A 13,674-nucleotide genomic window follows, 5' to 3' on the forward strand; every position below is an offset into this window, starting at 1 on the left:
AACCCATCATTACTTTGTAGCTAATTATAGAAGAGGAGGAAGATAAGACCTTTCCCAGAGATCAGGGAGGGCAGGGCTTAAGTCCGTCCCCCCCCCCCCCCAGGTCAAAGGTCTTGTGATCTGTGTAGTGATCACAGCTGTTGACGGTTCGAAAGGGCAACGGACTGGTCATTGCCAGAGGACAGATCTGGCTAATAAAACCCATATATTTGGAGCCTTTGACACACCGCTTGGCTTTCCCTGGCATCTACCACTCGGTAGTGGGGATGAAAACACACCATTTACCAAAGCATAGAATCACCGAGTGACCAAACTAGCTTAGATCAGTTAACAACACCCGCTGCGTCCTCTCCTTCCCACGCACCCATCAAGAATTACTAAATCCTGCCGTGTGCCTGTTCTGGAGCTGGGCCTGGATGTCCACTCCCTCCGGGCAGGATGTAGGCAGGGGAGATAGTTTTGGTTTTATGGCTAGTCTTGGGCAGGAACATTTGAAGACAGGGTTCAGAAGGTGAAGGCCCATGATGGAAGTGACCGAGGTTGCCAAGGTGCAGGAATCCTGTGACTGACTCCATCTGGCCACCTAGGCGGACAGACGGTCAGTTTGACCCATCAGAAGAGCTTCTCAGGGACCTAACCTGAAATATCCCGTTCGTTCATCCGTTCACCCTCCTCACCCGCCCCACCGCCCCCCATCCCACACACTCACACCCCAACACCCCGACAGGGGCTTTAGAAAGCACCTAGGAAGTATGACAAGCAAAACACGAAATAAGGGCTCTTGCAAAGCCACAGAGTCCTGCCTTCAGAAAGCTCACAGGGGAAGACATAAATGAAACCACACAAGCTTGTAAAAAAAAAAAAAAAGTTTTGCAAAGCTGTTGGAAGCCAGGCAGAGACCCGGCATTCCACTCCCCAGGGGCTAAGTGTGGGCTCTTGGCTCCGCCTGGCCGTCGGGGGGCGCTGCCTCCTCCGGGACGGCGGGGGGCGCTGCGGGCCGGGCGGCGGGGGGCGCTGCCTCCTCCGGGACGGCGGGGGGCGCTGCGGGCCGGGCGGCGGGGGCGGCCCGGGCCGGCACGGCGAGCGGCTCGGCGGATGGAGAGTCTGGCCGCGGCCGGCGGCGCCGCCTCCTCGTCGGGCCGGGCACGGCGGGCCGGGGCCTTTGTGTGAGGCGGCGGCGGCGGCGGCGGCGGCGATGGTGCTCGGACCCCGCGGAGCCGGGTAAGCGCGGCCGGGAGAGGGCTGCCCCTGGCCGAGCCGGACTCCCGCTCGGCCTTTCTGTCGCCCTGGCTGGGCGCGCCCTGCCGGTGTCCCCAGCCGGCTCGCTCTCCCTCCGGGCCGGCCGGGCCGCGGCTCCCGGGCCTCGACTCGGCCGGCTCCCGCGGCGCCGGGCCTGGGTCTGAACCGGGGCGGCCCGCGCTGCCTGGGGCGACCGAGGTGTCCCCTCCCCGCGGCGGTGCGCCCCAGCCCAGCCCTGCCCCTGCCTTCGCGATTGCACGGAGGGGAGACGGCGGCGCCGCCGCCACACCGTTGGGGCGCACTCCTTGCAAGTTCCAAAGCCACCGGGCACCCGGGCCCTCCTCCCCCGGTGCATGAGTGACCGCCAGGGCCCCGGAGGCGCGTGGCTGGTGCCCGGGAATACTCAGACGAGTGCTGGGCCCCCCGGGAAAAAAGTTGGGAGTTGTTGGTAGGACCTGGTGCGACGGAGAAAGGGGATGTGCTTGCTGCTCAGGGCGAGTTGTGAGACGCACAAGCATGTGACCAGCTAGCTGGCTGTTCTTCCGAGGTGTGCGGGAGCCGAAAGGGGAAAAAAAGTATTCGGAGGAAGCTTTCCTGTGCAATCGATGTCTTTCATGAGGCATCCAGTAAGGAGAAATGCAGCGTACCTAAGTAATGTGAAACCTCACCGTTGTGTTCGCTTTGCTTTCTTTGGTTCTGAGTTTAATTCATCCACAGAATTCAGTAACATTGAGAAAGCGGCGTCCGGGATGGGTCTGGGAAGGGCCAGAGATGGGTTGAGCTGGGGTCTGGTGGCTCCTGTCTATAATCTAGCCTTTGGGAGGTGGAGGCTGGAGGATCCTGAGTTCAGGGCCATCCTTTAGTAACTGAGCAATTTCAAAGTCAGCCTGGTCTGCATAAGGCCCTGTCTCAAATAAAAAAATTAAAAAAAAGGAAAAAAAAAAAGGAAAAAAAAAGTGTGAGTTTTATTTGAAGGTTTGAAAGGACAACATTGATAGACAACTGAAAGTGTGATCCTTACCCCTTCCTCAGTAGCTAAAGGAGCTGTGTAATGGTGTTCAAGTCTGTTTGGGGTGTTTGGCGTTGTGAGGGAAGAGGAGAGACTTTTAATGACAAAAGAAACTTGAGGAAGTTAATACGAAGACCCGAGCCTGTTGCTTTGGTAGTACAGAGGTCTGTGTTCAGTAGATCTTTCCCGAGTAGACTCCCAGCTTGACACTCACAGCCCACGCCCCTCCTTTTAAAATGCCCTGGCTTCACAGCCCAGACTGTCCTAGAACTGCTGATAACTCCTGGCCCAGCCTTCCAAGTGCTAGAATGCTATGTATACGCTATTGCACCTGGCCTCTTAGGTTTTTAAAAAGGATTTGTTGATTTTTGTTTTGTGTGTATGAGTGTTTCCCTACATGTATTTACGTGTACGTGTGGTTCTGTTGCCTGAAGAGGCCAGAAGACCGTGTCAGGTCCCCTGGAACTAGAATTACCAACATGTGGGTGCGGGGCATGGAACCTGGGTCCTCTGCATGAATGGCTGCAATTCCAGCTTCTTAGGGTTTTAAGACCAAGCTAATCGATTTTTTTCTCATCCCTTTGGGGTTTTCTCCAGATGGTTCTCTAGTTGGGTATATGCAGGGAACAGACCACTCTCCTCCTCTTGTTCTCTGGGTTTCCTTGTCTGTTCACTTCTGCTCGGCCAGGGCACGTACAGAACGGTGGTATTTTCCCCCTGTACAGAGCCCTTTTCTTAGGGGTCTTTGTCTACCTTTCTTTTGTCTTCTTGTCCACAGATTGACCTTGCTGATAGAGGCAACTTCCTAGGAGCTGCTAAGATGGGCATGAGAATCAAGCTGCAAAGCACCAACCACCCCAACAACCTGCTGAAGGAACTCAATAAGTGCCGGCTGTCAGAGACCATGTGCGATGTCACGATTGTGGTGGGGAGCCGTTCCTTTCCCGCCCACAAGGCCGTGTTGGCGTGCGCAGCTGGCTACTTCCAGAACCTCTTCCTGAATACGGGGCTCGACGCCGCACGGACCTATGTGGTGGACTTCATTACTCCTGCCAACTTTGAGAAGATTCTGAGCTTCGTCTACACCTCAGAGCTTTTCACAGACCTGATCAACGTGGGGGTCATCTATGAGGTCGCCGAGCGCCTGGGTATGGAGGACCTGCTTCAGGCCTGCCACTCCACATTTCCCGACCTAGAGAGCACCACGGGGGCCAAGTCCTTGACCAGCACCAGTGACAGCCAGTCTGCTGCTGCTCTGAGATGCTCTTCAGTAGATCCCACCCACCCTCTTGGGGAACTCCGGGTGAGTGGGGAACACTTTGGTCCTGAGAGAAACTATGTGTTGCCTACTGATGTTGGAGGGAGTTATAAAGAGGAAGAGAAGAGTGTGGCCAGTGACACTAATCACAGCTTGCCCCTGCCACAGCTGCCACCAAAGACAGAAGACCATGATGCCCCTGTTCCGTTCACGTCTGTCCCTAGTATGGTGACCCAGCCAATCCTAGGCACTGTCAGCACGGGCATCCAGACCGGTCCGAGTTCTTGCCAGCCATACAAAGTTCAGAGCAACGGAGACTTCGGTAAAAACAGTTTCTTCCCCTCCGACAATGCCGTAGACATTACAGCCGGGACCAATCCCTGTCTGAGCAACAGTGATCACTCCAAGGATCCGGGCTTTGGGCAGGTGGATGAGCTCCAGCTGGACGACCTGGGGGACGATGATTTGCAGTTCGAGGACCCGGCTGAAGAGATGGGGACAGCCGAGGAGGTGATCGAGCTGAGCGATGACAGTGAGGACGAGCTGACTTTCGGTGAGAACGACAGCCGGGAGAATAAGGCCATGCCTTGCCAGGTGTGCAAGAAAGTTCTAGAGCCCAACATTCAGCTGATACGGCAGCATGCTCGGGACCACGTGGACTTGCTCACAGGCAACTGCAAGGTCTGTGAGACCCACTTCCAGGACCGAAACTCCCGGGTGACCCATGTCCTGTCCCACATTGGCATCTTCCTGTTTTCCTGTGATATGTGTGAAACGAAGTTCTTTACCCAGTGGCAGTTAACTCTGCATCGACGGGATGGGATATTCGAGAACAACATCGTGGTCCACCCTAATGAGCCCCTCTCTGGGAAACTAGGTCTCTTTTCGGGGGCAGCCTCCCCGGAGCTGAAATGTGCCGCTTGTGGGAAAGCATTGGCCAAAGATTTCCACGTCGTCCGAGGCCACATCCTTGACCATCTGAACTTGAAGGGCCAGGCCTGCAGCGTCTGTGACCAGCGCCACCTCAACCTATGCAGCCTCATGTGGCACACGCTCTCCCATCTGGGCATCTCGGTTTTCTCCTGTTCGGTCTGTGCCAGTAGCTTTGTGGACTGGCACCTGCTGGAGAAGCACATGGCTGTGCACCAAAGCCTGGAGGACACTCTGTTCCGCTGCCACCTCTGCAGCCAGACCTTCAGGTCCGAGGCTGCCTACCGTTACCACGTCAGCCAGCACAAATGCAACAGTGGCCTCGATGCACGGCCTGGGTTGGGGCTGCAGCACCTAGCCCTCCAGAAGCGGAAGTTGCCGGCAGCGGAGGAGTTTTTGAGTGAGGAGCTAGCTTTGCAGGGCCAGCCCGGGAACAGCAAGTACAGCTGCAAGGTCTGTGGGAAAAGGTTTGCCCACACGAGTGAGTTCAACTACCACCGGCGGATCCACACGGGGGAGAAACCTTACCAATGTAAGGTCTGTCACAAATTCTTCCGAGGTCGCTCGACCATCAAGTGCCACCTCAAGACGCACTCGGGGGCACTCATGTACCGCTGTACCGTCTGTGGTCACTACAGTTCTACCCTTAACCTCATGAGCAAACATGTCGGTGTGCACAAGGGCAGCCTTCCGCCTGACTTCACCATCGAGCAGACTTTCATGTACATTATCCATTCCAAAGAGACTGAAAAGCACCCGGACAGCTGACTGGGTCTCTGCGGAGCCAGAGGGAGCTCCCAGGTGGCAGCCGGGATAGCGCTTCTCTGAAGGCTGTTGGTCCTGCCCCAGCTGATGCTACGGTTTTGCCTTGCTAAGAATTCTCTTCTGTATTGTGTTGAAAGAAGAAATAGCACATAAGCTGTTACTGTTTTTGAGAAGCAACAGCCCTGTTACATTTACCTCCTTACCTGTTCTATTCTTGATTCTTTCGAGGCTGGTCTTTAGGATCTAGTCAAGTGGTCCTGTCAGCTAGGTCCCCTTGCCAGTTTCTCTAATTTTAGTTTACTGATAGTTTTTATGCTGCTAAGAATCCGACCAACAGCCTCACTGGATAGAAGAGGTGGAGAGAGGTTTTCACTGTGGGTGTGACTGCCCGACTTTTGGGGGACAACAGCTATGAGAAGGTTTGGGGAGGTGGTCATTCAGACGGGGCTGGCAGCAGGGTAGTTCATCTCGGGTCCTGCCTCCCTCCCTCCTCAGTGGGGACCAGGTGTCGGGAGCTGAGGGCGCCGCTTGCTCCGCAGGTCAGATTGCCGGACTGGACAGTGAAAATCTCTTGGCAGCTAGATCCAAACTGAGGACCAAGCTTTCTGTTTAGGTTGGAGAGCTTTGGGTGTCCCATGGTGCCACAGATGGGGAGCCTGCATGGATGGAAGAAGATGCCCTCTTTTTCCTTGTTTCCAAAGAAACATGATTTTTTTTAGCGTGCAACCCTGGATGTCAAGCCTTCTGTCACGAGCAGAGAGGACAGGGCCACTCCAGTGTCACCTCTGACAGCAGCAGTCTTGCCTTAATCCACATCGAGTCCCCACTCAGGGTGGTTTGCCCTACAGTGTAGATGAGCAGAGCCCTTCGTGGTGAAAGGGACCCAAGTAACTGGTGGAAAATGGCAGGGGTGCATCTGACTGTCCCACTTGGGGAACTTGTTTACTTGGTGGTGAAAGCCTGGGAGTTTGGCAGCTGATCCCCATGTCATTGTGCGGCCTCCAGGGGGCGCTCTTGGATGGTAGCTGGCTTAGGCCTTCTATGGCTGTTTGGCTCCTTTCTTAGTCTTTGAAGGGGCCTTGCCTGAAAGAGGCTGGAGGAGAGGACCCTTGATCTTGCATACTTATAAGATGGCACTTCAGTAGCTCATACTACCTCAGCCTGCTCAGGTGAGCTCTGAGAGTCCCTCATTTGGGGCCCAGCCACTGACACTGGCCCGGTGGGACTCAGCAGCACTCTGGGCTGTTTCATAAGCAAGTGGTTTTGATTAACTCACAAAGCCTTTTTAGACATTAAATATTTATTTATTTTTGTTTTGTTTTGTATACATACTACCCAGCATCTCTTTTTGATAAGTGTCTTTAGGAAAATTAGTTTCTCTCAAGCCAGGAACCATATTCTACCACTGGGTATGGCTGTGGATTTGGAGAACGGGGTGTAACTGTGAGAGAATGTACCAGGCCTTTGAAACAGCACACTCTCGTTTCTCCAGGTGTGGTCTCCAGCAGAACAGATCTAGATCAAGTAACACGAAGGAGGCTTTTTACCCTCCAGCTCGGGGAGCCTCCCGTCCACATGTGTTAAGACAGGCAAACCAAAGCTGTGTCCTTGTTGGGCTGGCTGCCTCTTTCCCCAGCCTTGAACTGACAAAGCCTGTGAGTTAATGCTCAGGGCATTCTGGTGAGCTCAGATGCTGAGACTCAACCGTGGCCAGTCAAAGGCCACCTTTCGCTATCTAACCTTGTGACATTTTCATCAGGAAATCATTGCTGGGACTTTTAAGTTTCAGACTTCCCATTTTCTTATGCTGGGGATGTGTAACAAGCTACTGTTATGTATCTGCTGAACTTTCCCAATGTCGGAGACCCTCCCCAGACTGCTGGTGAAGAGTGAGTGTGGAATGTGTGATTTGAGGGGTGGACATACTGGATCTCAGCCAGGTCGCTGACAGTGGAGAGACCCTTTTCCTTAGCATATGGCATCACGGATGCTGGGTGGTCTGTGTACTTAACCTGAAACTGTGAAGTGTTCCCCTTTTGCCATAAACCAAAAAGCAGATCTTTGAAGTTTTTCCCTTTAAACACTAAAAACCAAACTGTACCCTTTGATCCCGTGAGGTTAGTTGATCAGGGAGGTCCAATTGGTCCCAGTCAGACATGTAGCAAGCGGAATCAGAGGCTCATGGGTTCATCATCCAAACCATGCCTCTGGGGGTGGCCCCACATTCACACCTGTCTCCCCTTGTGTGTGAAGTTGTGTTTGCTTTTCATGAAGCCAGTTCCTCCTCCTCTTGAGTTGACTTACTTGAAACAGTACACGGTAGTGAAGGGTACTCAAGGCTGCCTGGAGGAAGGCGTCAGTTTTATTTTGCATGTTTAGTTTTTAATACCCCTTTGATTTCACTTTCTCCTCCCCTCTGGATCCCCATTTAACACTCCCCTGCTGTATTGCCCTAGAGTTCTCTCTGAGCCTTGAATGTTCCATCCCCCCCTTTGGTCTGTACTCAGGACCAGCTGCACAATTTTCAGAACTCCCTTGTCCAGCAATCATTAGGGCTGTCTAGTTGGCTGTTTGAAGAGCATTAAGCCAACTAGGACATCCCTAGCTTGCTTCCTAGGGGAATTGTAATGTTGGTATGGCATGCTGGCATACACAGAGTGGACTGCTTGTGGGCAGAGGACAGGCTATGTCCTTGTATGTCAGTGACCCCTGATGGCTCAGTGATGCCACACACTGGCTGGAAGCTCTATGGAATGAACCCCAGTGTTTGGTTCTAAGTTTTAAGATTCTGTGGAGTCCCTGCAGTTCATGATTAGTTGGGAAAGAAATGAGGTGGTGTTAGTGGGGGGTTGGGTAACCCTAAGAACCAGGAAATAGGTAAGAATTACATTTGACTTTATTGTGACATGTTCCCAGCCCCTTGTCTACAGGGCAAACCTGTAAACTTCAGTGCTTTCTACCCAGGCAGGATTCTGCTACTGATTATCTTCCTTTCTGGCTTCCTGCTCTGCCCTTTCCACCCGACCCTAGACTACTCAGCTCTGAACGTTAATTTAAATCCTTTCTAGACGGACACTGAGTTGGTTGGCATGGGAGTGGGCCCTGTGACGTGGTCTCTGCCTATTGGGGAGTACCTACATGTCCTCTCCCCCAAATCTTGCCCCAGGTGAGTCAGGAAGAGGGTGCACAGCATTTGTTTCAATGCTACGTAGATCATTATCAATGTCAGGACAGAAAGGACACTTGTGATGATGATGTTTTGACCCCTTCCCTGTGAGCCCCCGCCCTCCCCCACCTGGAGTAGCTCAAGTCTCTCACGAAGCAGAGAAGCTGCTGCTGTCTAACTCCTTCCATTAAGTTAAGTACTGACCTCCTAATATTTAAGTGTTTACTATCTGCTGTAAAGTTTTGTATATTTTGTAAACCTTTTTCCCCAAAAAGTAGACGTCTAAAATCGTACATCTGATTCTTTTATATTCCATTGTTCAGCACAAAGTGTGGTTTTTATTTAGAATAAAAAAGAAAAAAAGAAAGGGATTTGAAGTGGGAGTTCTTTTTCCTTGCGCATGCACATTCGCTCAGTTCTGGAGTTCAGACATCTGGCCCTGGCTGGCCTCGGGAGCTCACGCCAGCCCAGCAGATGTCAGGATTCTCTCAGGCAACGCATTGTGTTTTCCTGCAGCTGGAATTTCCCAGAACTGGCTTGTTGACTGTTTTTTAGTGAGAATTGAAGTCAAGGGCTCAGTGTCTCAGGGAAACATCCCTGAGGTGACCTTTCAGCTTGGAGAGAATGGTGGGCCTCTGCAGAGGAATCAGCCCAAGCAGTCAGAAAGCACGGCCTTGTGGTCCTGAAGCCTGAGGCCTGTGCTTGGTAAACATCTGCTAAGCAGAACAGCCTTTTGGTCAGTATAGCTAGCTTCTGCTCATCCCTCCCAAGGGTGGGACAGCCCCCAGGAGATTCATTCAGTGATACCTGGTCTCAGGGAGGTGGCTTCTGTGGTTCCTTAGGATGAGATGTGTACCAGAGCTCAGGTCAGTGGCACAGGCATCAGGACTTACCTGCATTGTAAGTGGGGACAAGTGAAGAAGGTCTTTTTAATGCAATTTCTGCTTTATCTGGTTAAATTTTTACTGTGCCCTAAACAGCAACTAAGACTTCTGGGTCAAAAAGGCTTGAGCTCTGCCTTAAGACCCTTTTAGCTTTGGAACCAGTGGGCAGAGTTAACACTGGTTTCCCTCTGCGCATTTGACAGTGCGTGCACTGTTGGAACGTGTGAAGAATTTGTCTGGTAAGTATAGGGTGAGGCTTCCGAAAGCAAACATGGTGAATAGGAGGGTTCTTGGAGGTTGCTGGCCAGCCAGGCTAACCCGTCAGGAACTCAAGTTTCGGTGAGAGACCCTGTCTCAGAAAAGAAGTTGGAGAGCTACTGATGAAGACATCTGGTGCTGACCTTTGGTGTGCACATGCACACACATGAACTTGTGTTCACACACACACACACACACACACACACACACACACACACACACATCACCCATTACAGGTACACTGCAGGTGAGCAGAACCAGAGAGATAGGAGATCAGAGGAAATTATGGGGGCACCCGTTACCAGAGCCGACTGGGTGGTTGCATGTGCAAGTCCATCCATCAATCTCCAGATGGTGTCCAGAGGCCAAGGACGCAAGGCAGAAGCTTTAGAGTTTAAAAGCTTCTTTTATGTCAGAGTTCTTCATGTCCTCCACCCTCGTTTCCCAGGTCTGGTAAAGGAGCCTTTGCCAGAGGCTCACTTGTTAACAAGAGGACATCTTATCCATAGTGTAGACAAGGTGCTGGACAGGGAAACTATGAAAAAACTTGGCTACAGAGAACTTTCTCTAGAGTTCTGGAAGTGGGGAATTCTGTCTTTGGTCTTCCCTCCCCCTGCAGGGGACCAAGTCAGAGGCACAGAGTGAATGCTCCCTGATACTTTGCGGTGATCTGGGAGATGAGGGGGGGAGGGGTCACTGGTGGCTCTGTGCCTCCTGAGGTCAACAGTGAGGAGGCCTCTGCTTTGGGGGAGGAGGAGCAGGATGGATGGGGGAGGGGAGGGTACCACAGGGAAATAGAGCCACATTTCCTGGATGACTGGGTGGAGGGACTATCCTGCTGAGCCAGCAGGGTGCCTGCCTAAGACCCCGCTCTCCAGGCTGTAATCCCCACCCCCCTCCACTTATCACACTTGATGCACAGCTAGGGAGCGTCCTGCAGAAGCCTCCTGGGTCCTTGGCCTCTGGCCTCTTGTCCCCACAACATGCACAGTGAGCTGGACGAGCAACAGGCATGCAGACACAAAAGCAAAGTTTCGCAAGGTTCCTGTGGGGCTCCTTCCGGCCTGGATGATTTATGGGACAAGGGCATCTCGTTCCCTCTGCAGAACATCCCTTAGCTTCCCTGCTTCCAGCTGGAAGTGCACAGTTCTCAGAGATTCCCAGGACAAGCGTCTCTGCTTATTTATTTATTTCACCCCTCCCCCCCCACCTGTGTGGCTCTTAGGGAAGAGGATCCAAACAAATAGTATACCACCAAGGGAGGATCTATACTCTATCCTTCCCAGCCCTTCTCCCCCTCCCCACAGCAACATTTTGATATATTAAAAATGGACCCTGAGCTGGGGGTTGTGGTGCATGCCTTTAATCCCAGCATGCCTTAAATCCCAGCAGATGTCTGTGAGTTCGAGGCCAGCCTGGTTGGTCTACCGAGTTCCAGGACAGGTTCCAAAGCTACACAGAGAAACCCTGTCTCAAAAACCAAAGGAAAAAAAAATGACCCAGAACAAACCAATCCTCCCCTATCCCTTTCCCCAGATCCGGACTTTGTTACTGATGGAAGAGTCTGGAATCTACCTTAGCTGGCTATGGAACGGCAGAGTGCAGATGAGGTGTTTGGAGGCAGAGAGGAGGCCCGAGCGTTTCGGATGGGGTGGGGGTGGAGATCTGCAGCGGGCAGGCTGCCCTCTTTGGTAATGACGATGGAGTGCTGGGTGGACGAAGAAGAGGAAGCCCTTCCACCTGCCGCCCTGGCCTGCTCCTTGGGAAGGTAACGGACCACAAGGCTCAGCAGCCGGCCCCGGAAGCTTGGGCTGAGAAAGTTGTAAAGGATGGGGTTGAGGACACAGTGCAGCATGGAGAAGCAGTCAATGATTTCGTAGAAGAAGTAGAGCAGGTTAACCAGACGGCAGTGGAGGAAGATGTGGGTCGCATGCAGAGTGAGCAGCAGCATTGTCACATGGTAGGGCAGCCAGCAGACGCCAAAGACGGCTATGTAAGCCCACATCAACACGCAGTGGCGCCTGCTCTCTGGCCGTCCTTGCTTCCGAAGCCGGCAGGCTGTCAGGATGTTGAAAATTGCAATGAGCGGGAAGGGCAGTAAGAAGCCCAGCACGGTAGCAGACAGGGCCACTGCCAGGGCCCATGTGCTGTACGTTTCAAAAGGTGCCAGGAAGAGGCACATGGGCTCGGAGCCATCCACCAGCTGAATATGCACCACCTCAGGCAGGGGGATGATGGCCGAGAGGACCCAGACGCCAGCGCACACGGCCCTCCGTATTCGGTGCTGGTGGCGCTGCCAGGAGGGAGAGGCGTTGGTGAGGCTGACATAGCGGTCAACGCTGAGGCACGTGAGGAAGAAGATGCTGCTGTACATGTTGGCAAGGTAGAAGTAATGAGTGAAGCGGCAGGAGAAGCTGCCCCAGAGCCAGGTGTAGTCCAGCATGACCTCCAGCATCCAGACGGGAAGGGACAGGATGATGCCCAGGTCTGCGATGGCTATGTTGAGGATGTACAAGTTCAGCAGCCCCGCCCGGCCCGAGCGGCGCCAGTTGACACCTATCACCACGATGTTCTCCACTAACCCTACCACGAAGATGACCAGGTAGAGGACAAAAAGGACTACTTGTTTGGCGTTCTCGTTGAGTTCCGTGTGGCAATCAGAAAAGGTGTGGTTGAAAAGGTGGAGCAGTTCCGTCCAGTTGTGAATCTCTCCAAAATCATTGCTGGGTGCCAAAGTGGGGTCGTGGCCCGGGTCCGGGTCGGGGCCAGGGCTGGGTTTGACTGACATGAGGACCAGCCTGTTGGAAAAGAAGAGAAGGTTGTAAAGGAAAGAAGAGAGAGAGAGAGTTCTCCTGAAGGCAGTCTCTGTACCCCCCAGCTAAAAGCCACAGGGGCTAAGGGAAGGTGGGAAAGATTCTGGGGCTGACGAGACATGTTTAGAACTCAAACTGTGTCTGCTGAAGTTTGACCCAAGAGCAGACATTTTGTAGAAACATTAGCGTTAATTGCTCCCAACAAGGTTTCTTCCCAGCACTGGCAGTGCAGGCTTACCACCAGCCCCGTTGGTCTCCACATAGATGCATAGACAGACAGACAGACAGACACCCGCTCACCCCTCACACCTTTGAGTCACCCCTGGGAAAGCCATTTGTCTCCAGTCTCTCCCTGCCATCTTCCCAGGGAGAAGACAGTTCTCACCTGGGAGCAGCTACCCCGGAGAGCCTGTGGATGGGCCTGTTAGCGGCCAGGAGGCTGCAGAGGTTGCCGATGTGCAGCCGGCCCCGCAGCTCAGTAGTGGGAAGTGGCTGTCACTGGCTGAGGCTCTGTGGGAGAGGGCTGGGGTTTTTCCTGTATCCTCCCAATCCAGTCCAAGGGGACAGGATGTCCCAGAAAGACTGACAGTGTGTGTGTGTGTGTGTGTGTGTGTGTGTGTGTGTTGGGGGTGTGTATCAAACTGCAGACTCACTAGCTGTATGAACTGGCCTCCTTAAGCCTCAGTTCTTCTCACCTGTGCAAGATGGGGACAACTACAGTATCTAGCAGAAGTGAGATCTCAAAGCAAAATAAATAAATAAATAATTGAATTAAAAATTAAAAAAAAGGCCTCATGGCAAATTTTTTTCTTTAAGAAAAAGAGATTTATTTACTTTATGTGTGTGAGTTTATTTTGCCTGCATGTACATATATGCATCATGTGTGTGCCTGGTGACTGAGGACGATAGAAGAGGTTGGATCCCCTGGAACTAGAGTTATGGATGGTTGTGAGCCACCATGTGGGTGCTGGGAACCACCCCAGGCCTCTGTAAGAGCAGCCAGTGCTCTCAGCCGTCCAGTCTTCCCTCCAGCTCCCACGGCAAATATCTTCTATGAATACAGAGATGCATGCTTTCATCTCTCCCAATTGCAGTAGAATATTATTTTAAGGTGTGTTACCTTTGTTTAAGTTGCATTTGTTGAACTCAGTGAAGGTGTGTGACTGTGCCTGTCCAAAACACCCGATAGTCTAATAAAGATCTGAAAGGCCAATAGCAAGGCAGGAGAAAGGATAGGCAGAGAGAACACATAGAAGAACTCTGGGAAAGAGGAGGAGAGAGAAGCAGTCAGAGAAGGAGGAGGACATCAGGGGCCAGCCACCCAGCCACCCAGCCACCCAGCCACCCAGCCA

The 13,674-nt window shown here is 52.8% G+C and overlaps 2 protein-coding genes across 3 annotated transcripts; one reads left to right on the forward strand and one right to left on the reverse strand.

Annotated features, from left to right (window-relative positions):
* The first annotated feature begins 1,071 nt into the window (after positions 1-1,071).
* On the forward strand, positions 1,072-8,732 carry Zbtb39 (zinc finger and BTB domain containing 39). The gene is made up of 2 exons (XM_036170001.1): positions 1,072-1,221; positions 3,027-8,732. Exon 2 carries the CDS (start codon positions 3,069-3,071, stop codon positions 5,202-5,204), a length of 2,136 nt encoding a protein of 711 aa, XP_036025894.1. The 5' UTR covers positions 1,072-1,221; positions 3,027-3,068; the 3' UTR covers positions 5,205-8,732.
* A 2,250-nt stretch (positions 8,733-10,982) lies between these two features.
* Gpr182 (G protein-coupled receptor 182) lies at positions 10,983-12,834 on the reverse strand. Of its 2 annotated transcripts, none has more exons than XM_036170022.1 (2): positions 12,708-12,834; positions 10,983-12,307 (listed from the first exon to the last, which is right to left on the reverse strand). In XM_036170022.1, the coding sequence occupies exon 2, from the start codon at positions 12,295-12,297 to the stop codon at positions 11,086-11,088; it is 1,212 nt and encodes a 403-aa protein (XP_036025915.1). In that variant the 5' UTR covers positions 12,298-12,307; positions 12,708-12,834; the 3' UTR covers positions 10,983-11,085. The 2 variants fall into 2 exon arrangements, with proteins under 2 accessions (XP_036025915.1, XP_036025914.1); XM_036170021.1 differs by lacking the exon at positions 12,708-12,834 and adding an exon at positions 12,632-12,659.
* Positions 12,835-13,674: the final 840 nt, after the last annotated feature.

Source organism: Onychomys torridus, chromosome 20 (genome assembly GCF_903995425.1).
Source record: "Onychomys torridus chromosome 20, mOncTor1.1, whole genome shotgun sequence".
Lineage (NCBI taxonomy): Eukaryota > Metazoa > Chordata > Mammalia > Rodentia > Cricetidae > Onychomys > Onychomys torridus.